The 25532-nt window shown below is 41.1% G+C and overlaps 2 protein-coding genes across 4 annotated transcripts in view; one reads left to right on the top strand and one right to left on the bottom strand.

Annotated features, from left to right (window-relative positions):
• Positions 1-1332: 1332 nt before the first annotated feature.
• On the bottom strand, positions 1333-14689 carry ggps1 (geranylgeranyl diphosphate synthase 1). Its single transcript, XM_042432844.1, has 4 exons — positions 14376-14689; positions 11788-11880; positions 10158-10228; positions 1333-2966 (listed from the first exon to the last, which is right to left on the bottom strand). The coding sequence occupies exons 2-4, from the start codon at positions 11858-11860 to the stop codon at positions 2169-2171; spliced, it is 942 nt and encodes a 313-aa protein (XP_042288778.1). The 5' UTR covers positions 11861-11880; positions 14376-14689; the 3' UTR covers positions 1333-2168.
• Positions 14690-15096: 407 nt separating this feature from the next.
• Positions 15097-25532, top strand: part of arid4b (AT-rich interaction domain 4B) — a 40280-nt gene continuing 29844 nt past the window's right edge. For all 3 annotated transcript variants that reach the window (XM_042432842.1, XM_042432841.1, XM_042432843.1), the window contains exons 1-2: positions 15097-15303; positions 17483-17531. In XM_042432842.1, coding sequence (XP_042288776.1) covers positions 17526-17531 — 6 coding nt within the window. In that variant the 5' untranslated portion in view covers positions 15097-15303; positions 17483-17525. The remainder of the gene's footprint in view (positions 15304-17482; positions 17532-25532) is intronic.

The following is a 25532-nucleotide window of genomic DNA, read 5'->3' as shown; positions in this document are numbered from 1 at the left end:
TAAAAGTGGTTTAAATTTGCATCAAGGCTTCAAGTCAGCCGAATCAGCAAAAGGACAAACTCAGTAACATCCATTTCCATTCTCAGCAATGAGATGTTCAACATTTTGTTGTTGCCACAAGAATATTTATGAAATATCCATTGGAACGCTACCAAGCGACACAAATGTGTAAAGCGCAGCCCAGTAAATAATCCAAAGCTTGCAGAGGATGAGGGAGACAGTGAGTGAGCCATGTCACCCTTCACACAAAAGCTATTCTGTTTTGCCCTCAAACAGAACTCAGACACTGTGGGTGGAGAAAATCAATCTAGTCAACCTAGAGAGAGGGAGTGAAAGAAATGAGAACCGTGAGAGGCTTTGATTATTGTGATGGACTTAAATCAGCTCTGTGAAATCCACTTCATACGTCTCTGCTGTTTATCAAATCAGAAATGCATTTGCATCACATTTTACCGCACTTGTGGCTGCTTGGGAGGAAAATTAGCAAGAGGAACCGCTCCCTTAGATTTACAAAAAATTTGACATTTTGATGAATAGATGCATTTTCAGAGAAGCCACAATTCGATCCCAAAGACACATAATTAATTGAACCGCAGCTGTCAAGAGCAAGAGCTTCAGTGAGTCAACAGAGCTGTTTGGGACAGATAGCCTCTGTTTCTTTTCAGCAGCTGAAGAAAAACTCACAAAAGTATAAACAGAAGAGGCAGATAATACCGGATTTAGATGACTGGTGTTCTGTATTTCAGACAAAACTCACAGTGAAAGCCAACCACATCCATAGCAACCAGCCAGTCTGAGTATTCAGTCAAGGTTCCTCAAAACAAAGCACATGGCAGGCAGTTCTGTAATAACTCGCATCATTGATGCTCGCAGCGTTTTCAATTCAGCATGCAGTTGCAAAAACGACGGGAAGCTCTGGAAAATAAACACATGGATCTGGTGCAGCGGACCTCAGTTTATGTTAAGTAAGGCCAATGATGGGTCAATGTCTTGTAATGATGGTGGTGCGTGTTAAGTATGTGCGCAGGGTAGATTTAATGGAGTATGATCCTTAAAAAGACATCAGGGTGAGTGTGTTTGTAAGCAGACGACTGCGACCACTGTGAAAGGCAGAAAGACACGTATGCAAACAACTTTTTAAGTCACATCTTCATTTTCAACTACACCCATGTGCTCAGTAGATGGTGCTGGTTGTCTCTTTGAGAAGTGCCGGCTGTTGTCTCCTCCTAATTACATTAAACGCATTAAGTTCAAAAGTGCTAAAAATCAGACGAACCTCGGAGCTACTGGGAAATGAGAAATTTTGTTTTAGAAGTCAGACAAGCCCACAGGTTATCTTTAAAGGTTGTTTTTTTTAATTTAATAGATGCAAATAATTTCCTGACAGCAGCACAGTGTCTACTCACAAATATCATAACTGAATCATACTAATAAAATAGCAGAGATGTGAAATACTGTTCAGTCTGCAATAAACCAAAGCATCAACAGAGTATTCATAAAGAGCTTGAGCACTACTTTGCATATAATGCCCACATGTTACATAACAAGTAGACAATTCAGTTACAGAGGTCTTTTCTTCATGATTGGCACTCTGGCGGCTTAATGAATAAGGATTCCCAAATCGCACATCATGCACTCTAAACATCCACATCTTATTTTAACAGGGACTTCTGCAAAAACACCCAGCATTCACTCGGCCCTAGATAAACAACTTTCATTTGGTGCCAAAATATAAAAAAATACATTTATGTGCACTGTGGTGCGCATCAAAAAGAAGGCTTTTAAGCTTTGTTGCCACCTTATTATTTTTCATTTTCAGGAAACCAAAATCTAAAATCAAGTCATTTTCTGTTTTAATTCATTTCCTCCACTGACTGCACTGCTTCACTTAGATACAAAAATTGATGTGCAACATTTGACGGAGGCCTTCTAGCACACAAAAGATAAAGGCAACATTTTGGGCAGCTGAATGCCAAGCTGTCAAAGCTGTCCACCAGAATTCAAGCGCTCAAGTTTATTGATTAATTACGACTCATAAATTGATTCGTGAAATGTAACATGCGCCTGCTGGGCTTTACAGGAATGTGTTTGTCTGCATCAGTGTATCAGCACCGCTTCGGTGCTGGTGGAGTGTGCGTGAGTCATGTAGCAGTGAAAGGTGGATGAGGTCAGTGGTTTTGGCTGGAGTGCGGCTCGGTACTGGACTCTGCTTCGGCTTCGTTATGCATTTTGCTGAGGTGTTTGATTAAGCTCTCCAGCTGAGGGTTCCCCCCGAACTCCTTGATGAGTCGGTACGCCTCCACCTCCAGGTCCCGCAGAGTCTGACGGGTGTAGGCGAACGAGCCCACCTTCTCCAAGTAGTCCACACAGTATCGTTTGATGTCCATGTTCTCCGTGCGCTGCCTTAAGATGTTCTGTACCTGGGTGCTCTCTGGACGCGACCAGATGGCGTGAATGATGGGGAAAGAGAACTTGCCCTCAGTCAGGTCCTCGCAGAAGCTCTTGTTCTCGCTGTACTCACGAGAGCTCAGGTTGGCGTAGTCGTCGCGGATCTGGAAGAAGAGGCCCAACGTGTCCAGGAGGGGTTTCAGCTCCTGTTTCCAATCTGAGAAGAGCTGCATGAGGCCTACAGCCAGGCCGAAGAGCCCACCGGTTTTCTGCAGCACCATGTTGCGGTACTCCTGCTCTGTGGGACAGGTGTAAGTGTCCCTCCAGTGGATGTCCAGACCCTGGCCGCGGTGCAGTTCCAGCAGCTGCCGGGTAAACACACGGACGGCCTCGGGGTGCTCCAGCGTCAACACCTTCTCCAAACCCAAGAAGTAAACATAGTTGGCGGAGTTGATGACAGAGGGAATGCCGTAGATGCTGTGGGCCACAGGGAAACCTCTCCGCAGCTTGGAGCTGTCCTCGATGTCATCTATGAGCAAGCTGGCGTTGTGCAGCATGTCAGTCACTTCGATGATCACCTGAACACAACACAAACCTCAGCATCACTCTGTACAATTATACAGAAATTACCAAAGCACAGTTTGAGAATTATTGTGATAATTCCTCAGCTTTTCCATCTCATAGCAATTAATGTTTTTATGATCTGCTGCGCTAACTTTCATAAACTATTACAATGATGCTTCAGCTGAGAAAACTTCTCTTTCCCTGCTAATGAACTTGTAAAAAGTTCTCAGTAGCTCTGTGTAAATTATGCACTACAACATGAATACAGCAGAGGGTGCCATGTCTACACTGTCATCTGCACTGCTCCACTTGTGAGAGTCTTCATCAGTAGACAAAATAGTTGTTGCTGACGCTCACACGCTCCAGACTGGAGCTGTGTGCAATCAAGATTTTGACAAGACTGCTGTCAATTTCATCTGGTCAGCTCTGAAACTCAAATCCAATTCCAACTGAGAGCATGTGGGGAGACACAGCTACATGAGTTTAGAGGAAATGAAGTCACAGCAATTAGAGGTGACACATTGCAGGGCCGAGTGCAGTCTCACCTCCTCCTAAGAGAGAACGAGGAGAGCTGGGTACTTAGCCATAATGATGAATGTATTGGAGACTCCATCCACCTTAACACACATTCACAGCTGTAACGAGTTAAGAGCTACAGCATGTACAAATTCATACTGAGACTTTTTCGCCAGCACAAGGCAGGACATGTGCTACAGAGATACTTTTCCTCCTGAACAAAGAAGCTGGTGCTATGCAAAATAATTTACACTCTGTGGCTTTGTTCTAGGTCCATGTTGGACATAAAACAGCCAGTGTTTCCATCAGGTGTCCTGAGCTGGCCGTGCAGCCCGCTGGAGTGCTCTGCTGATTTAAAAGACAAGTGGTGTGGCCTGGTAATGAAAGCTGTTTGTATGGGGCCGGGAAGCACAAAGAGAGGCTCAGTGGGTCAGGCAGATGGCCAAGGCTGGGCCAGTTGAGCAGTTTATCCGCCAAACACAACCTTTCCCTCGGCAGGGTCCCGACACTCGCTCACCCTGCAACCTCAGTGAGCCACTTACAAGGGGGGGGGGGGGCTGTGGGTAAAGCTACAATGGATGCACACATGAACGAGAAAACTGAATAATGTATCTAAACACTCTAGGATTCAAAGATTCATTGCAAACAGGCTGCTGTTTTGATGAATTACAAATCCCTGTTAGGATAAAAGAACGAGGGTGCGATCGAGACAAGATTTTAAATTCACATCAATAATCGCCTCAGATAACAACAGCAGCTGTCACAAGCAGCAACAATTTTCAAGTTCTGGACTTTGAGTGTCTCTAAGGAATTCAATTAGTCAGACTGTCGCTGTATAATGCTGCTGTTTAAGTGCCGGGTGCCTTCACTGCTCTGCAAGACTTCATTGATTATCACCAGAGGTTACTGACAGAGAGACTCACTCTGTTTGCCAAAGCTACAATCAGTGATCCATTAAGAATGCAGTGACGCCTTCACAAAAAAAAAAAAGAAAAAAAGAAAACGAGTCCACAAGAACAAACAGACAAGTCAGTTATGTGCAGGCATAAACCTGTCTCAATAGGGGGACGACACAAGATGCTAACCTGAGTCAGACTACGGGGCTGCTGAAGTCTGGCCAAACAAGGATTTACCATTGCCGTACCACATAATCACACACCACGCCTACCGGATTGTGTCTTTCCAAAATGCTTTCTCATTCATCTAGAACGGCTTACCATAAATATAATACTGCGTGGTAGATTTTTCAGTGTAATCACTATATTTTAAATACAGCGTTTCCCCTCAGTGTTTTATAGACCTCGAACAAAGATCACCTCCGCTACCCAATAAAATGTAACAGGCTTTTATGCAATGACATTAACATTCATGGGGGAAAAAAGCTGTATTTCCAAAGCAAAGGCCACGTATTTAATGAGAATGGCTAATGTTCAGACTCATCTACTAACTTAATTGATCATGAGATGAGATCTGGGTTGTTAACCACCGCAGCTAAATGATTTCCTTGAAAAAAAACCCCTGCATTACAAGTGTATAACAAATGTAATGTCTACCTTAATCCAGGCTTTACTGCAATACAATCTGCTAATGTCACCACTTCCTGTTTGCTCCATGTGATGTTAAACTTACAACACATTACAAGCTACACTTGGCTTGTTTAAAAGGGATCATTTTGTTATTAGACTGTCCAGCAGTCATTGCTACAAATTCTACTTGATATGCTAACCTGCCATCCAGTTCCTAGTTATTTTCTCATGGAGGCTGCTACATTATAGTGTCACTCTGCATTAGTCACATTAAAACCTACAAGGCGCTCTAAGCCTGAGGCAGCAGACATTCTCATAAATGACACGTTTTCAAAGTGAAAAGACAGAAGACACTAAAGAAGAGCCAACCTTTCTACGTTGTCAGAGAGAACAGGAGGAAGCCAGTCAGCTAAAGGTCGTAAGGCAACTGATGCGTGCAGGGGGAATTTCCCAAACCTCCACAATCTGTGCTGTACTACACAGCAGAGAAGCACATAAAAAATGCATTACCAAATGAATGAGACAGTGTACCACTGTCACTGCTGAAGGCATCGTTGTTTCCATGGCGGCGACTTCAGTGTGGCAGCAGTGTGCTAATGATGACGAGAGGAGGGCTCTCAGTCTGCATGATGGGTTCAGCAGGAGTTTACAGAGCTGCTGCACACAGAGAAGGGGGAGCAGAGGGAGCTCTGGGGGGGAGATAGGGCTTTTGTATGTGAGGTTGATGTAAACATCTATGCGCTGTGCCATAACACAGATATTCTGTCTAAGGTAGAATTATATGGGGTCATGCGGGAGAACAAAGGTAGATTTGGTTGTAATCTGCATATGAATGTAGGCCACATGAACCACCAACACATGTACAGTCAAAAACTGATTTGTTAAATTAGCCTCAAGAGACACATGTGCTCCTGAACTGAACATGCCAGCACTTCGGTCAAGAAATGTAGCCGTGCCATGTAATGTGAAAATGATCAAAAATGCCACTTTGACTGTTGAGTCACTTGATTTATTATGTTTTTATATATTACTTATAACACACTGTAGTAGTAGCAGTGTGAAGGCTGTGATTAAATATATCTACTGGTGCTGTAGTAGGGGGAGGAGGGCTGCCCTGACAGGATCGATCTGTAACGTTTAATAATTCCTCAGGAGAGACGGACAAGTATATTACTCTATCACACAAATGCACCTATTTTTTATTGAGGCCTGAAACCAGTCATCACAACAGGGGAGGGACTTTTACTGTGCACTGGTAAGATGAAATGACCACAAGAGGACACACACACACACACACACACACACACAACCACACAACACTGCAACCTCTGAGCCAACTTCTGCAGAACCAGGATTCCTCTATTCGGGGAGGGTTTATTAAACATTCAGAACAAAGGGAGACCTGTTGAACAGCAAACCTAATGAGATCTGACAGGCTCAGCACTTAGCATTCTGCATTGTGAAAGGCATTTAGATTCAGAAAACACAGATTGGACTCCATAACTTCATCACTGGACACAGGACCAGTATTCAGGCACTACAATGCTAATGCTATCAGTATAATACATAAGGTCAATGGCCTGATCTCCCTGAGGGGACAGCAGCGAGGGTCCTGCTCAATAAAACCAATAGATCTGAGATGGCTAATTTAAAATTAATCTAACAGAAGGGAGGCAGAAATGTCAATCTGCCTGCTATCTGTATATGAACTTCAATATGTCTGGTGCAGTCTAGTCAGGCGGCATCCAAGAAAATGTTACAACACTGTTATGGATGAGTGGAGGCATATGTTTGCCTGAGAAGCTGCCTGTGATTTGAATCATCCTAATCCTGTGCTCGCAGAGGTGATCAGGACACTAAAAAGCTGAAAATGCAGTAGTCTGTCTCTAAATATTAATGTGTGTACAGTATGTCAGTATGTCTAATAAGACAATGAGCAACCGTTATTATAAAATATTAATTATGAAATATTAATATACTAATTGTACATATGTGGAGAACAGCAGCAGTGTTACAAACAAAAGAAAGTTTGAGAGCAGTGTAACCAATATGACCATTCTTGTTATTAAACACAGTGGTCAGACATGAATGTGGATGCCTTAAAGGATAAGTCAACAAATCTCATGTGCAGAGCCAAACCAACAATGAATTCATCCTACTTACAAGTACTGTGTGTGTATCCAAAACCTGATATATCTTATTCCTCTGTGCTGCTCCATTTTTGTCCAAAAAACGATTAAAAACACGTCGATAAGTCGCGCAGCTGCATTGGGTGACGTGTTCCTTTTCCCCAAAGGCAACGGCTACTGTAGTTTATTTAGAAACGGCTCCAAAGAGTAATAACAGTGAAAAGATTTTCAGTCCCCAGAGAGAAGTTCCATGTAAGGCGAGACCACTGTGCATGTGTAGGAATGCTGTTCCATTGACAGAGCTTCACTAGCTTCTTGCGCTACACATCACAACCTCCTGACTTTGGACTACATCGTACATTGTAAAGAACTTTAGTTGTTGATGAGATCACACACTCAACATTTAGAAGAAAATAAACACTGTATTCAATGCAGCATACAAGTTTTCATTTTCACAGTCGATCTTTGAGTGTGTTCAGTTAGTAAATGGGTGTCGGGTGAGGTTGCTGCAGAAGGGCGTCTCCGGTGTGTTAGTGGCCTTGGCAGTGTGGCCTTGTGTTCACTGAAGAGATTCTGCACAAAAAACTGATAGTGAACTAAAATTATACTTGATGAAATATGCACACTATTAAAAGAGTTTGTTAAAAAAAATATACTACTGAACATTTCTCCAATTCTATAACGACATTTGATTCAATTGTGGATTTCTAGCAGTTGATGACAATTTTATCAGCTTGCTAATGTGGTTGAGGAGGAAGGGAAACACGATACAATACACAATGGCTTCGGGGGAAGACCAGGGTTTGTGAATGCAGTGATGAAGCAGCGTCTGGTGCTCAATAGTTCAATAATAAGTCACGGATTTAAATGGTTAAAATTTGGGTAGGCTTGAATAATGTCTTACAACAAGCACAGTATATCATACCTGGCCTGAATGTGAATGAATGATAAAGTAGACATGTAATGTAATGAAATGTGTGAGAAGGATCATCATAAAATCTGGCTTCTACTCACTACCTCGCCATCTGCGTCACCAGTTTTCAGTGTCTCATACGAGGTGAAACCTCTAGATTAGAAACAACAGCTATTGAAACTGATAATATTTCCTATACAGTGTTTACAATCAGTTTGTTTTTTTTCCTCCTTTCTCCATCCAAACTTAAAGACAAACCCAATGTGTTTATGGAAAAAAAACACACACTGCTTTAGAGTTTTGGAATTAAATAAATTTTTCAGCGCTGAGATTGAAAACAGCTCACTTGTAGTAAATTAAGTAAAACTGCTTGGTGTGTATAATTTAAAACACATTTCAACTCACACGGAAATCTTGCTTTCACTCCCTCCAGAAGCACAACACCACACTTTCTGAGCACAAACTCGATTTGATAGAGGCCATGCCTTATAAAAGCTGCCTTCTGTGCACGGGTGGGATGCGTGCCAGAATCTATTCGAATTGATTTTGATCCCTTTCAGATGACGTACCAGAATATTAAGAGAAGGGGAGAGGGTAAACACTCGAAAACAAAAAGTGGAACTTGCACAGCTAGTCGTCTGAGTAGTAGTAGTAGAGATGGGGGTTGGGAGGTGTGGCGCACGAACAGCGAGAAACTTCAAAACAGGAAACAGACGCTCATATGAATGAATGAAACAAAATGAATTCAGTAAACAACTATGATTTGAGAGATGAAGTGGAACAAAAGACCTGCATCGACTCATTGTTTAGCATGTCATTTCACAAAAAACATGTTTTAGCAGTGAAACTTGTGTCTACACGAATGGATTTTGCACCTGTTTAGGTACGACTACTTTAAACTCTGCAGTTTGTTGTGGTTTTTTTTTTTTAGTCAGACTGTGAATAGACTGTGAAGCAACATGCCACGTGGCGTAACATTTAAAAGCAGAAGTGGGTGTGTTTTGACAGCTCCTATGTTGGATCAAAATGTTATTCATCTGTAAGGAAATTGTAAAAAAATTCACTTTCAGCGTGTCGCTCTCCCATCTTCTTGTTCATGAAAACTTGAAAGCCTGATGAATGTTTTATGTTTCTGTTGCATTGCACTTCATTTTGTTAGCACACTGTTAGCTGGCGTCATGAGTAGACACCTGAAATCCTTGAAATGAAACACTAGATGTACTGCGACGGCTGCCGCGTCAGACAGTGCCTTTCCAAATTGAGGAGTAGAGAGCGAACGGTGCAAGTGTTATGAATACAGGCCACACTTGATGCAAGTTGATGCTTCATGATTTAAGAGGAAAAATATATTAATGGTTTAATGGTTTACTTTATGGTTCAATTTCACTTCACTCATAACCCTGTTTGCAGCAGCGGCAGAAAGTGGCTTTTTTCAGCAAAATAAAAGCTCTCATAAACCCTCCGTACGCTACCTGCACAGCACCAAACCTCAGAGAAACTGTAGCAAGTAGCAAAGTGATGAAGAGAGTCAAACATCTAGCGAGCTTAAGATCAAGATATTTTTCTCAGCAGCTGGTGAACACCAAACCCAAATGAGAAGAGTAAATATTGGACCTGTCAGGTGGATGATCAATTAAACTGTTCAAGATGTTTTAGAGTTCTTCTGGCACCTGGTAGCTTTTAATCGTTTAAAGCAGCTTTAGCATTTTCTGTAGGCATATACTTTCCCTACTCGAGACAAACTCTTTGATAAGGTGTATGAGCATCATCTATATGAATAAACAAAAATGTATCATGAAATCAGCAGCTAAGTTGTACTTTTATAACCTGCTGATCAAACAAATATAGAAAGGGCTGTTTTTGAGAGCATTGCTTCACTTCATCCTCCGCTGCATTAACAACCTTCTGCAATAAATCATGAATGCTCTACGCTCTCCACCCAAACTTTAGATTTACATTCAGTTAGGAGCAGCTCAGCTGACTGAACACTCTGTTTGTGTTACAAAATAAATTGCCTATCCTGAACGAGCATGGCGTCATTTCACCTTCCTGGAACCGTCTGCGACAGTAAACATCAGGCGACTCTGAACATTTAGAGGCTTTAAATGGCTGATTTCTCACCTGCAGTTTGTCCTCTGGAACATTGAGCCAATGGTTAAATGCTTGAGCCAGTTTTGTCCTCACCTGCTTTCCTGAGAAGAGAGTGAAAAACAACCGGTGGGTGGTAGCAACATAATCCTGAGAAAGCAATGCTGGAAGAAAAAGGTAATTTTCTTTCAGTCAGTAATCAGTATAACTCTGTAAGCATGACGTTATGCTCAACCCCTCATTGTTTAGAGAAAGAGCTCTGCAACAAACAGCTTTACAACAGACTCCAATGAGGCCAATTAAATACCAGCTAGAGCTAGTCAGATTTTTAAATATCTTAATCCCACCTATTGCACCCTGATGTGATGTCCAAATGAAGGTGAACATTAAAATCATTTACATTATTCCACAAATAATTACTCCATTGACTCGGTCTTTTGTATTGCAGAGCGAATTCCAATTTTAATCTGCAGGTCAAAACACTCTTGTTTAGGAAACAGTGGAAGTGGGATGTGACCTGGCTGGTGCAACTGAGAAGTCAAACAAATATGAGGTCATGACCTAAACGAAACACAGGAAGTTTTCTATCGTTCAAAGACCAAGTTTAAGGCGTGCTTTTCTTTGGCCCCGTTTGACCTTTGTTGTGGTGGTGGTGAATTCCAGCTCACATCCACCATCTAAATGACGACAGGGGTGAGCACAATTTCATGCAAGTCTATAGGTGTGTGTTCCAAAACTATGACAATAGGTGCTTTCAGACTGGAGGAACTTTTTCATAGTTTTAAGAACTGTTGGAGCAGCTTTTATTTTTTTTATTATGTTGTGTCCGCATTGCAGGAACGGAGACAGAAATAAACGGCAGCAAGTGAGTGCTCAGTCAAGAGAAATTGGACTCAACAACATTGCGATGACGAACATGAACAGAACTATGCGCACCACAGCTTTCTCAGGCTCTACTCTCTCAATCTGCTCCAGTTTATTACCAGTTGGAGCCATTAATGTGTGAAATACAGCTCCAAGTATTAGTAAAAGACATTAACAACAAGGCAAATCTGCTCGTGTTCAATGTATCATCTACAGATTCTGCAATGAAACCAACAGACTTCAGGCCTTTACTAAATAACATCTATAACATAGTGAGACCATATGCTGCTGCCAAAACACAGATTTGAAATTTAAGCACCGCATTAGTCAGTTGTCATGTGTTTCAAATGCACTATGTAAAACAAAATGCAGTTTGGCTACAAGCTGAACTGAATAAGTTACAACGGATGAATTCAATGCTCTTTAAGTTCAAGCTTACTGTGCTACAGCAGTGACATACAAACACACTTTCATGAAATTCAGCAGTGTCTCCAATAAAGCTAGGTGATAATCAACAAGATAAACAATTTGCGAGATATCCTCTCAGCTCATGCAGCATGCAGTTTAGGGTGAATGTTGTTCGTACACAAGAGCTTCACATCATCACATTTATCATTTTAGGCATTTTGCTGATGCTATGACCCCCGTGCGACTAACAAGAAGTGAGCAGGTCAGAGCTCTACGTAGCTCTGGGATTCATCAGCAAGCACACGTGGCTTTTGATGACCTTTCAGCTGTATGTTTATCTGTCTCCACCTCTTCTTTCATCCCGCAGCGACTGACAGTGAAAGAGACTCACCCGGTAGTTGCAACAAGTACTTGTACGGCTCCAGCAGAATTCGCTCTGAGGCTGCTGCTGAGTCACCGTCCATTGCTCCAAGTTTACACAAATCTGTTGGAAGGCAAAGATCACACAGAAACATAAATAAATAAAGATGTTACGCTGCGTGTTATCAGCTTTATAAATCTTAAAATAAAAGATTATAAATCTATAAAAAAGTCAAACCAAAAAGATCTTAGTGATGATTTGTTTATTCAAATGATGGACATGTGTTATCATATTTTAACATGCTTTTGTAATTATTTTAAAAAGGATTTATTTTTCTCCTATTAATTATTTATTTTAGCAATTCACATGTTCCAGTTGACTGGTTCATAGAAATATGAAAGCAAATAGTATTTTACTTGACTACACATAATGGAAAACAGTTATTTTCCTGGATGTGTGTGTGTCAATCTGTCAGACTCAGATATGAATTCTGAATTGAATTAAGTGTCTAATACCAAAATTATTATATTTATGGCAATATTTACTCTGTTTAGCACTTAGACTAGATTGTAGAGAATGTAAGAAGTTTGTACAACTACACATCTAAAAACTGTCAATAAATAACAGTACTAATGAAGAAATACAGTTTGCAATTTACTTTACATCTTTAAAATGTGTTGCTTATCTGTAGTTTGTAATTTTACAAATTACTTTCCAAAAATGTCAGTCATCAAGCAACTCATGATGCTGCTCCCTGAAGTGACTGTAATCAAGTGAATGTAAGAGATTACAGGTCAGTTTCTGAACTGGTGTAACAGCTGTTTCAAGCAACCAGAGTCAGCCATCCTTCTAACCTGTTGTTGATTGTGGCTCACAAGGCTGAGTGCAAGTCTACAATCACACACTACAGTAAACAACAGTACTGAAGAAGTGTATAATTCTAATTCTGTGGTGTGTTCATGTTGGGTTACTTGTCTTTTCTAAACTTAAAGTGGGCTCTTAACTGACAGATTTGGGAACCAGTGTTGAGTAGACAGAATTGTAGTAGAAGAAATTGCAGAGAGGATTGTGTTAACATGACAAGAACAATGTCAGACTCGAGGACCGGCTTGGTGTAAGTGACATCAGATATGTAACTGCAAAACTGCGACACACTTTGCAACTGAATTCACAAGAACTTTATGGGTATCATCTGTGAGTGATACTTTTACTCACTTAGAGTTCTTTGCCTTTAAAATTAGCATGTAATTGAGACACAGGAAATGCAGTGAGAAAAAGCCTTGGCCTGTATTTGTTCTGAGCAAAAACTTATTACCTATGCTCATGCAGCATGGACATGATAGGCAAAACTAATTTATCAATTACATGGAGATAAAGTGGAATGTGCTGAAAGGCAATAAGAAATGCAAAATTAATGCAATGTTTGTAGAGCTGTTACATTTAAAAAATGGCTAACTTATCTAAAAAATTTAAAAAGGTTTTGACAAATGTGATAAAATACTTTCATGATGTAATCCACTGGGTGTCGGCTGCATATGCAGAGCCATGAAATCCCCTTGTGCATGGAGACACACTGATCACATGACTGGATAAGTTAAACAATCACATCACTGATGAATCACAGAAACTGGTGACAACTGATGTAGCAGTGGGCTGTTTTTTCCATCTAGCTGGTGGTTTACAAAAACTTGCAACAATCACTCTATAAAAATTATTCTAAAATCTATTTCATATGACAAATCCATATAATTTACATCAGGTCAAGCCACAAAGATCTTCACACCATGTGATAAATCCTATCTTTGTGAATCTTATCTTGTCTTTGGCTTTTGTTGACACTAGGTCTCAAAGATGACGTTCAGAGCTTATGGTCATTTTTAAGGGTTGTAGTTAGTGGTGGTGTAGTATTGGACCGCATTATATTAAAAGCTGTACTGTTGTTTACATGAGGAGAAAAGGAGTTAGTTACACCTCTCAATATAATGCAGTTCATACACCATCAACGATTACAGGCACAAACCTCAGGACTTTAACCAACACCTCTCTGACAGTGTCAGCAGACTCAATACTACAGAATTTATTGCAGGCCTATTAATATACAGAGTACAGTATACTATATATAATACTGTATGTAAGTACTCTTACTGTATAGTACTGAATATGTAATGTTACATAACTAATTCAACACTTAACATTATTTGATAGGAAGTGGAAAACAAAAATATAATGAAGTCAGACTTCTTCCTGATTTTGCAACAAGTTTTTAGAGTGATCAAAATCTAGGTCACTTGTCATTTCGCCTTTTAAACACCACCATTTCTCAGCTCAGGTCATTCTTTGAAACTGTTATGGAATCGGGGTTTCAACCAAAATACCACCATAAAGTCTTCAAAAAAAGGGAACAGGTTTATGAAATGAGAAGACAAAAGTTTTTGCGGCAAGACTTCCAATCATGATGACAATAAGTGAGAACTCAAACGACAACGTCGATGGATTTTAAATCACAAACTGACACAAATTACACATACGCAACTAGGCTAGAAACTTAAATAAAATGCCTCTGTGACATGTAGTCAGTTTTCTTCAAGTCCCTTGCACTTTTTCTTAGCTCCACCCACCTTGGCTGCCTTCTGTCAGTCTGCTGACTGGCCGGGTCCCAGTATTCCTGTTAGCCAGACTGCTAGTTAGCTAGCGCCGATGTACCACCGTTGATCATTTCTGTCTTTTTGTTTTACAAATCAGAAAACATCCAGTTCAAACGCTGGTCGACTAGGGCACACGATACGACCGTCACACCCACACTTTTATATCATTTTAGGTCCTTATGTTACTGGCTAATTCACCGGTTGCTATGCGAGGGTAGTGCTGTGGTTGCGGCACACTGAACAGACACTTTTTTAAACAAGCTAGTTGTGATGAGCCAGCTATAATACGCCTCGCTTTCGTTACAGAGCAAGCGCAGAGTAGGTGGGGAATGTAACATGGGTGCCTCTCCTCTCGTGTGTGTTGAATATATATCTCTACTTAGCCCGGAAGAGGCTTCCAAGTTGTAAAGGGAGTCAGACAAACGCACCTTCGTGTTGCCGGGACAGTGTGTAACGCATATCAAACATACACATGGTGTTCCGAACCTGGGGGTTGTAGTTTTTTCAGCATTTTTTTCCTCCCTTCTGTATTGTGATAACCGCCCAGTAGGATTACTTCGTACACATCACCATGGATATTTTTCTCCCGGATCTAGCCAATCACGCGCAAGTAAGGCGTTTCCCTTCACGGTATTATCCAATGGGTGAGCGTTCTGATGACAGAGGCGGGGTTAACGTGCATGTCAATCACTCTCAGAAGGCAAGGGGGGGTGGGGGGAGGATCACAGAGAGAGCTGGAGGAGCTTCTCAACAAGGCAGAAACGACTTTTACCCATCCGCATCCAACATCAACCGGGGGACGACGTTTAAAAACCTGTCAGATTCCTCACATAAATGTTCCTATGGATTACTAATACACTTTCGTCGAAAAACAGAAGTGTTTCTCAACTTGACAGCATAGGTAAGCCTGCTTTTCCTCGGTAAAGCCATCGCTATTTTGAACATTTTTTTTACTAGCTTGCTTCCCTGCTGCTACCAAGCCAACCTTGACTGTTAGCTAACTTGTTAACTAATGCTGTGATGTGTTTAGGGGAGGATTTTATAGGGAATGAATGAATTTAGGCGACCAGACAGCTAAAAACTTAGGTCAGCTCGATAACAAAGTTATGCTGTAGCCAGCCAAATTAAGCTGATGAGCACAGTGGAAAGGTTATGCTACTCCGGGGCTGAATAGTTTGAAACGCCGGAGTGTTGTGTTGTTGAGCGGAGGAATCCTCGGAGAGGTTGTCGTCGAGCAGCGGCTGTCATGGTGCTCCCTGATAGCCGTCAAAGTGATATTACACGAAAGCCGTTGGCGACCCTTTATAAGCTTGACATCGCTGCAGGATATGTTTTTGACGACCAGCGACTAAAACGCTGTAGTTTAACAGGTAAAATGCGTCGTCAGGCTTTTCTTTTGTGCCACCAGGATTGGGTTTCTCCAGTGTAGGTTGGAGCAGATGGGCTACCTTATTTCAAGAAACTCACCCGTTTGATCAGTTGTGGCTACTATGTTCCCCAGATGCGAGGTGGGACTATTTTTCCCCTGTGCCAGAGATGACTTATTTTAGTCTCAATGTTGTATCTGCGTGACCAGTATTTTGCACATTTCCGTGACTGGCAACATAGGAATTGCTACCGTAGAGGTTTAAAGGTCTCCGGCTTTATTAGGACAGAGGGGGAAACGACGGCCGAGGCTCGGGCTGTGTGCATTATTGTTGGTGGTTGGTCAGTCACTCACTCACTTGCATCGGGCTGGTCTGGCAAATTGTCTGGGGCGGATGACATTGTATCCTCCGCGATCATTCACCGCGACCGAAGAGCCACAAATGAAGGCTGCGACCTTGGCGTCTGTTATAACAATAACATGTTGTAGTTATTAACGCGATGCTGCTGCGTTTACATCAGGCTTGACCTTGTTGCGAACCGTTTGGTCGACTTGTTTCTTTGTCAGAGGCAACCTCACTCAACGTTACTCCGTGAGCAGTCAGCGAAATGCCAGACCAGTCGATAAAGAGAACATTTTGTGAAGAAAGAAAGAAAGTGACTTGTGCTGCGCGACTAATGCACACTTTGTTCAACTTAACGCTGTTATTACAACACAGCTTTCATATGACATTTCTATAAAGGTTTGGTGGCTGTGTTGTCTGCCCGTAAGCAGCGTTGTTATCGCTCTATTTTTGCTGCCGAGTGGACTCCGCAGAGAGCAAGCGAGCACCGAGACAAGGGAGAGAAGCGAAAACGAAAATGAACGCTCTCGGAGCAGTTTTCCCCCAACGTAAAAACCAAGAGATTCGTCTCCGGGAGAGCAATGGCTCTGACAATAGCAGGTGAATTGTGACCACCGCTCCCGCAATTTCCAGCGTTTGTGAGCTGAAAGTGCTCTCGCTTTTAGCCGACTGTCAAGCTACAGAAATGGCGTCATCCTCTGCTGTAGTGTTGGTATATAGTCAGTGCAGTGCAGACAGCAGGCGCACCGCGCTGCCCTACTCAAAGAACCGAGCACCGTGCGGCTCACAGTGTCTGTCACTCTATCCGAAACTACGACATTATCCGTGCATTTGTGCAGACAGAGAGAGGAGGTCGTCTCTTTGGCCAGCGACTAGTTACTTTTGTGTGTGCTCGCCCTTGATAGCCACAAGCCAAGTCTGACTGCTGACTGACTACAGTACACTGGGCATTACATAAACGGCTTTAAGGGCTCTGCGAATGAGTGATCAGCCTGCCACGGTTTACTTTGCAACACAGATATTTTGGAGGAATGTGACTCGAAAGCTCAAGCACACCATACCATTTGTCTGTTGCATTAGTAAGGATTATTAAAGCAAAGGATCTTTAAACTTTTTCTAAATCAATCGCAACCTCAATTCAGACTTAAAGTAGTTATTCCTTAAAGGGGATGTCCTGTGCCAACGATGTGTTTTTATGTTGAGTAGGTTTAAGCAGTGTAGAGTGTGCGTCTAGCTACTGCCCAGATTTTTTCACGGCATCCAGCAGTGTATTTAGAAGTGATGTCATCATAACATAACCGTGTCTTGTTTTGGCAGACTGAAGTTGGCACTGTCTGTAATGCCTAACAGCTTCTCAAACCTCTGTTTCAGCCTCAGATTCGGTACACTGGTCACCTAGAGGACTTATAGAGAGATGAAGGTATGTTCATTTGTTTTTTCTTCTTGCTGTGTGTTTCATGCCACTGGAAACTCAATTAGATCACTACTACCTCTGAATTTCCAGGCTCGGCTCAATTTCATTTAACTCCTAAATAAACATGCTCTACCCAGACAAGTCAAACTCTAAATGTTAAATGCATGGTAGATATTTCATATGCAAGACTTCATCCTTTTGTTCTCATGAATAGGGCAAGTGTGAACTTTTACTAAATGTCAATTTTGGTCTTGTTCAAACACAGCGAGGCAAGTGTATTGGACATAGGCCAAAGTAATACATTTATTTGATAAGCATGATATTGAGTTTCCAGTGGCTCAGGCTGTATTTTGCAAACACAACAAAGGATCTGTAAGTTTGCTGTTATGCTTTGCTATGCATTGTTATTGAATTATATTCTGAGATTGTGCCTTGATGTGAAGCGATGTATGTGGATTTTGTATAAAAAGTGTTTTCAGAAAGAGGGTGTTTTGAAATTAGCCAATTTATGTTCATGCTAAAGGTGTAGTGCATAATGATAGATGGATAGCAGAAGGAAAGAGAAATTTACAAAATATCTAAAAGCTCTGGCATAGTTTTGTGAAGCCCTTTTCAGTTTGGAGAAGTCACAACTGTCACTATTTGGAAAATAGGCTGTGATGTGAGCTATTTAATCTTGGCTTGTACTGTAGTCTCAATGGATCACAGTTCAAACTGTTGTTACGCCTGCAGGCTGTTGTGTCTCAACCTGTCATTTGTTTCCATGTGAGCCATATGTAGAGTCATAACCTGCAGAGTTTTGCTATTTAATTAATTGGTAATGACATACAGTAACAAAAGTCTGTACATTTAGTACAATTTTTATTTGGCACACAAAATGTAAGTACCTTTTGTGGTTTGAGAGTTAGTGATGGACAAATTAAAAGCAGTTCTGGTAATGATTTGTAGTCTGTCACTTTGCCCCTAATGGTGCTTATTGTGGTTACTCAAGCTATACCACCGCCCAGCAACAGACATGTTAACAGTTTACCAAAGTATCCCATTAAAGCGCAACCAAAAGAATCATGGGATGTGAAAGTAGTTTGCAATATTCATTCAGTTTGGTCAATACTAGCAAATATTTTGGTCTGGTGCAAAGCTTTTGTTTTTTTTCTCTATTTCAGAATCTTTTTTGTTGGCCTGAATTTGTTCCTCTAGTAATGCTGCTTGAACTGCGGGATGATTTGTGGTTACATAATAAACTGTTTGTGTCACAGGAAGGCAACAGAGTTCTGATTGTCATGACCAGAAATGTATGTTAATGAACTGTGTGTCCAGTCACAGATTATGTAGAGCACATGGGGGTAGTAGATACCACTTAATTCACACCTTAGGCTAGCTTTGTTGCTCAATTCTCTACAAGTGGCTATGTGAATAAAGTGTAATATGTGAACATTTATTAAACTGTTGCCACTAGTACCCTTGGTCATTATGCAGTTATTCTCCACAGCTGGATAGCAGTAGGCTTATATATTACAGTGTTTCCCCTAGGTTCACTGCTTTTGGGTGGCAGGATGGGCCGCAGTGGTGTGTGTGTGTATGTGTGTCTTCCCATATTTTATTTTATTTCCCAGTGATCCACTCAGAACAGTTTTTTTTACAAACAGAGTCATGCTAGCTTCTAGCATCTTTGCCACTGAGTCAAGAGTTTCACAGGTAATAACACAGAGATTGACTCATGTTTTGGCCAGCGCAGCACAGAGGCTCCCAAACACAAATGATTATTGATTTCCGAGTGAATGGATATTTGGTGTTATTTTTGGCATTTAAAAAAAAAAGATTTTTCTGGCCTGGCGGGGGTTCTTGTCGGCTTGGCGGCCTGCCAGGCCTGTACAATTATAGGGGAAACACTGTATTAGATAATTATTATGCTTACACTTGATTATTCACATAACCGCTGACAGGAGCGATGTTTTCATAGTGACATTTCTGGTTTAATGCTGTAGCATTTGTTGTTTTCATAGTGCTCTGAAGTGTCTGTCTCTATTGATGCTTGAGGAGTGCTGACTTATCTTAACTGCAGCAACTGTACGCTGCTCTGTATAGGAACATCTGCTTAATTCCCAGACTGTAAATTGCTTTGTAACTAGGACAGTTTTTCATTATGTTCACTTAGCATTTCATGTCACTTTGGCTTATGGTCTACAGCCTGTCTTCATCAACTGCACACAGTGCTTATATACTATGAGCTTGAGAGAACAATCTAAACATTAGAGACTCTAAAGGAAGACAAATGTGCTGGATAATTGTTGGAATACTTTAGGCTAATCCATATAATAACTTAATCTGCAAATATCTTGTAAAATTGTTTAAATTAGAAGGAAGAAAATCCTTGCCCCAGCAGAAGTAATATGGTAAATGCACTCAATTACTGCGCCTTGTCCATAACCTGGTTTACCTAGACAAGATTAAATATAAATGTCTCAAGCATCAATTCCAGCAGTCTAAGCACATGCTAAATATTTTTGCTATTTAAGATTCAATATCCAGGACATCAGTTCATTATTGATGCAATTTCTGTCATCTACATTTGTGTAATAATATGCTAAAACTGTGTACGTTACCTTACAATACTACAACCATGATTTTGACTATGTATAACTATGTAGTGTCACAGTTAAGATAACTTTACAGTAGTTATCAATAGTTACAGTAGTTACATAGTTACAACAAGGTGTTAAAACAATAAGTGATCAGCTTTTGATTAAAGGTGGTGAGTTGAAAAATGCTGTGCTGTAGAAATGAAATATATTCATTCAGGTTATTCTTCTGGATGAGTTGCAGCAGCTGTACTGGTGTACAGCATGTAGTGCAGTGGTAACATGCTGCATACTTTTGCATCTGTGAGTAGTCTGACTGAGTTGAAGGTGTCCCTGCATGTTTTTTCAATGCCTCTTGGTTGAATTGTAGGTATTGCATGGTTTTTGGAAGTTGAAGCCCTTACAATTAACATAAAAGTACTGAGATCCATACTGAGCCTATAGACACTGCTGCAACTGTCAAAAGGCATATAGTATGCAAAAAGAGTATTTGCATCATGCAGTCGTCCACACCTTTGAGTCTATATGCTCTTGTGTGCACAAAGGTCATTTTTGCATCTGTGAACATCATAAGAACTTGAATAAAAAGTTGAACTTGTCTTCCTGATTTCAAATACAGGACTTTATCAAAATGATGACATTTCTGTATTTGGTTTGAATTGTTCGTGACACTGCAGGTGGAGTAGATTTGTTAGATCGCCCTACATTTTTGGGGAATAAGTGCGTAAACCAAAGGTATTATGATTGTTATTTTTTTTGCTAGTTTAAAGCCGCCATGGCATTGCCAAGGCAACTCCTGCTGAAGCACTAGTCACTGGAATTGCGGTGACTCTGGTTTGGACAAAGAGGTGATTCACAGCAGGATTATTGTACGTGTGAGCTGGGCTGGGAGGGAGCTTAATTCTTTCCTGCATGCCTCTTGCATGTTCCTTTGTTCAGCCTACAAGCCTATTCATTATAACACAATATAATGGGTCAAAACCTATTGTTTACTGTATGATATTTCAGTAATGCTGCTTAGTGTCTAAATAGTCTGTTTTAAAAGGTGCAGTTTTGTGTGCCTACACAGATACTGTGATAATAAGTGATTTGTTACATTGAAATCTAGAGTAGTAGACTTCATTTGACTAAGACGTTTAACTGTTATGTCATCTTGTTTCCACCACCCTAACCTGCCCCGACAACTGAGTAAAAACCAGTTTGTGTCCTCACATCATCTTGAAACATACCAACACAAAGTAGTGATGTCTCCGACCTCCAACATGTGTGTCATTTCAGCTTTAGGAGGACACAACAGTAGTGCAACAGTAGTGACCTATAAACTCTTTTTTTAACTTTAAAATGAAGTATGCACTATATGAAAATAAATTAACTGAAACTCTGATCTGATGTGGAAAACATTTGAAATGTAATTTGATCTTGAAGTGTCCTAATAATGATGAAGAGGAGTTTCAAAGGAAACATTCAGACGATGCACTCATACAGAGTAGGCTTTTTTCAGTGGTTGAGTAATGATAGGCAATAAATGGTCAAAGTAAACAGCAAGGTGTAGATAGTAGCAAGGTTTGCCTGTAATTGTGTGTCGGCTGCTAATCTTATCTGTTTCTACATCATCTCTGCATCATCTCTGAGTAATGTTACTTATGAGTTATTTATCTGTTAAAATATGAGTGCAGCAGTTGACATCACCATGACATTTCCTAAAGGCTTGTTGCAGAAATAATGGCTAAACAAGACTTGGGTTCAGTTCAGCCAAATGGTCCTGCGCTCCACATCAAAGAGGGTTGTCATGGGTCCAATGCATAATCTGAAATAATGCGATATCATTGGCTGTTAATAGTCTATGATAGTGGACAAAATGGAGCTAAAATAGATGACTCATTGTCAGACACAACTTCAAACACAAGGATCAAACATTGTGACTGTTGACTAATCATATGAACTCATAGGTAAGAGTTCAGCAAGGTGAATCTGTTGGAGCTCAAACTGAAAACATATTCTCGAATGTGGCAGTCACATCGACTTCGATGGTAGTGAATGAGAGGCAGAAAGACTATTTGCGGAAACTAGTGTGACTAAGCTTTTATACATTAGCAATGGGTATCTGCATGATAACAGGTGACAGTACAGTTCCCAGAACCCCGGGCCAGCAGCCCCTCCCTGAGCACTGATCATACCACGTCAGACCATGCAATCTACACTTTACATGTAGCCCACCATCACTGTGCCATCAGTATTTTCTGAAGCTTTAACCGTGTGGTAGCTGCCAGAAAGCCTCTTTTTTTTACTGAGTTGTAGAATGAAAATGCTAGAGTCACCCAGGCTGTCCAAGAAATGCACTATGAGCAGAAGCTTATATATTTTCAACTAGCGCTCTGTGGAGCTGGCTGTTAAATTTTTCATGACCTGAGAGTCTTTATTGAGCAGAAACTGATCTCATTCTGCTGTTGCCAGTGTCACTTCAGTATATTTTGTTTTGGTGAATCTGGAATGATTTCAAAGCTCTGACTTAACGTTGTGGCATTGCCTGTTTTGTTCCCTGACTAGAAAGGCTTAAATACTGAGTAGGCGTTGGATCACCAGTAATCAGTGAGATGCTAGTTCTTTGTTTAAAGTGTCCATGTCATTCAATGACACCAGCCAGGACAGAGGTATTTATGGCCAACAACACTGTTGCACCATCACCTCTGATGGCCCCTGTCCGAAAAGAGAATAGATTAAAGTTATTATTTAATGTGATATCTGTGCATGTCTGACTTATAATATTTGAGTAGAACATCCTTGTACCTGTTTGTTCATTGTTTCCTTTCGGATGTGATGCATTTAAGCAAAGTCAAGCTATAGTTTAAGAACGGTTTAGGCCTGTTTCTCTCCGCGCCAGCCGCAGGTGTGTTTTGTCACCCCATGCCAAGTCACATTTGTATGTGTTTAATCAAGCACGTGTGCCTGGAGAGTATTTTCCACATCAGTGGCGCTAGGTGAATAGCCAAAGAGCCGGTCTTGATTGTACTACCGCTATTACCATGACTTTGACTTTGCATGCTGAAGCTGAAGTGGCGCTTGAGACTCATGTTAAATACTGCTCTGTTCTTTTCATGACAGTATCTTAGGTGAGAGCAGCTCTCGTCAGGGGTTTTAGCTTATTTTGAATTGGCGAGAGGATGTTACACCTCCCAAAGGCGCAGGAATTCCACCTCTTTGAGCTTACTCATCTCGATTGGTTGAACTTCTGAGCAGAGTGCTGTCTTTTATTCAGCACTGGCAGGAGCAATGAAAATAAAAAATAAAAAATAGTCTGTGTTTTTCTCCAGACAGCTGTAGGCTAAATGGCAATCTAATCCAAGGAATGGAATTTTCTTTCATAGTGTTTAGCTGAATGTGGGGAGGCGGGGCATTATCAGTGGAAACAACAAACCATCCTCTATTTGTATTGGCATGTGAGCATGACAAATGTGACTCTGGCCTCTGTAATGTGTTATCACCCTTGCCCTGTTAAGATGGGGAGGTTTGGCAGCCACAGTCAATATAACCCAGGCTGCTCTCTCTGACTCAGTAGGGACTGCCCATTGGTCTGAAGGCCTGTTATTCCGAAACCCCAATAGTTTTTAAAATGTCCCTTTTGGACCGGAAGCCCATTAGTCCAACGGCTCGTTATCCTGAAGACAAATGCCCATTGCTCTGAAATGGGTCAGGGTTAGCAAGGATTTTGTAAACATTATCTTTGCATTAGCACGTCAAAATTCACTAAGATATTAAGGACAAAAACTCCAGGGAGACTGTGTATTTTCAGAGCAATGGGCCTTCATAGCAGTGGGCTTTTGTTTTCGGGATAACAGGTCATCATAATAATGGGCTTTCAGTCCAATAGGAAGTTTTTCTAACAATTGGGGTTTCGGAATTATGGACCATCGGACCAACGGCATGGCACTGACTCAGTAGCATGACTCTTCCTTTAAGAAGAGGAAAGTAACAGGGTCAGCAGGGGAAGCGAAAGGAGACGAGTGTCAGTATGTATGAAAGAGGAACTGGAGCAGTACTTTACACCATAGCAGTCCAGGTTTGTGTTGCACCCATGACTGACAAGAGAGTTGGTTAGCCAGTGGAAACGGCTGCAGCGTCATGTAAGCCTGGTCTTGGCTAGGGCAGCTGGTGCTGAGGCCAGACTGCACTAAAGACTAATGAGGTGTTTATCTGAGAGGTGGGGAGGCTGAAGTGCACTGGACTCTGCCCCTGAATCCCATCTGTCAGAATCCCGGAGACACTGTAGAAGAGGCACCCTGTCCTGGTTTGACTGTGACTGGCTCGTGGCCTTCTTAACACAGGAGGTGCAATTTGTCAATCTCTGAACAAACATGTCAGTTTTTTTTTTTTTGCTTCTTGCAGCCGGTTTGAGTTATTTTATGATTTAGCATCATTAAGGCCACAGTGATACATTGATGAGTTGCATCTGAAAACTATTTGTCTTGATAGTACAGCACCATTTTATTACTCTTCTGCATCTTAGATACGTCTTTACTATTTTTAAATACAGTGTTAAGGGCACCCTGTCTGTAATCTGAGTTTTGTGAATGTCTTTTGACAGTACAAGATGAAAAACTATGTGTAACACTACTTCTAAGTCAACAGAGCCTAACAATTCTTTTTCACAAAGCTGGACTGGGTTATTACAGTTGGCAAGCCACCATTCGTATTTTTAGTACACAGTGCTTTATCTGCTTCTAGCCTTTGATATCAATCGGAGCACCTTATTTACATGCCAGCCAAATTCTGGCTGTTCTGCTTTTTTTATTTGGCTGACAGTTACTGTATCACCTGTATGATTAATAGCGCTGAGGACAGACTGCAAGTCAGATCACAAGTCTGATCTCCACCTCTGTTAATGCCTCATTGCCTCTTGCAAGTATTATCAGATAAGACTGTGTCCAAAAATTGAAAAAATTGGGCCCAAAATTGAATAACTACCGTCAAATTAGAGAAGCAGCAGATAACAAAAAAGAGGGATATGAAACATTTAAACTTCATTTGAACCTGACAGTGGATTATGCTGACATGTTGCTGTAATTTCACCTGTGAGTCCTATTTATCTATTTAGGAAAGGCAACATTATGCTCATGCACGTGTGGTGAATTTGAGAACATTACTGGCAGGTCAGCGATGACACAAATTAGGGATGTCCCGTGCCCCTGATCCCTTTCCACATCATTTAATATTGAATATCTGCCAAGTCCAAATCCTGACCCAACATTTATATTTTCCTTTATTGCAGGTCTACATTAAAACCATTAAAAGCAATACAGTTAAGGTGCAATATGCTTGACAAGTAATAACTCTGAAATATGAAATACAGCCTCCCATCATATCATTTCTTTAGTGTTTTGCATAATGTCCTTTTTAATGTAATGTATAATATTCATAGAGAGAGGAGCGT

This window comes from Thunnus maccoyii, chromosome 14, assembly GCF_910596095.1.
Source record: "Thunnus maccoyii chromosome 14, fThuMac1.1, whole genome shotgun sequence".
NCBI lineage: Eukaryota > Metazoa > Chordata > Actinopteri > Scombriformes > Scombridae > Thunnus > Thunnus maccoyii.
This window is presented reverse-complemented; position numbering and strand designations above follow the sequence as displayed.

What these genes read in the sequence shown, in the direction of transcription:
- ggps1 (XM_042432844.1), bottom strand. Translation starts at nt 11,860, where the DNA reads ATGGACGGTGACTCAGCAGCAGCCTCAGAGCGAATTCTGCTGGAGCCG. An exon ending in GTACTTGTTGCAACTACCGG is followed by an intron (nt 10,229 to 11,787) that starts GTGAGTCTCTTT and finishes CTCTCTTCTCAG; the next exon opens with GAAAGCAGGTGAGGACAAAA. An exon ending in TTCCAGAGGACAAACTGCAG is followed by an intron (nt 2,967 to 10,157) that starts GTGAGAAATCAG and finishes TGTTGTGTTCAG; the next exon opens with GTGATCATCGAAGTGACTGA.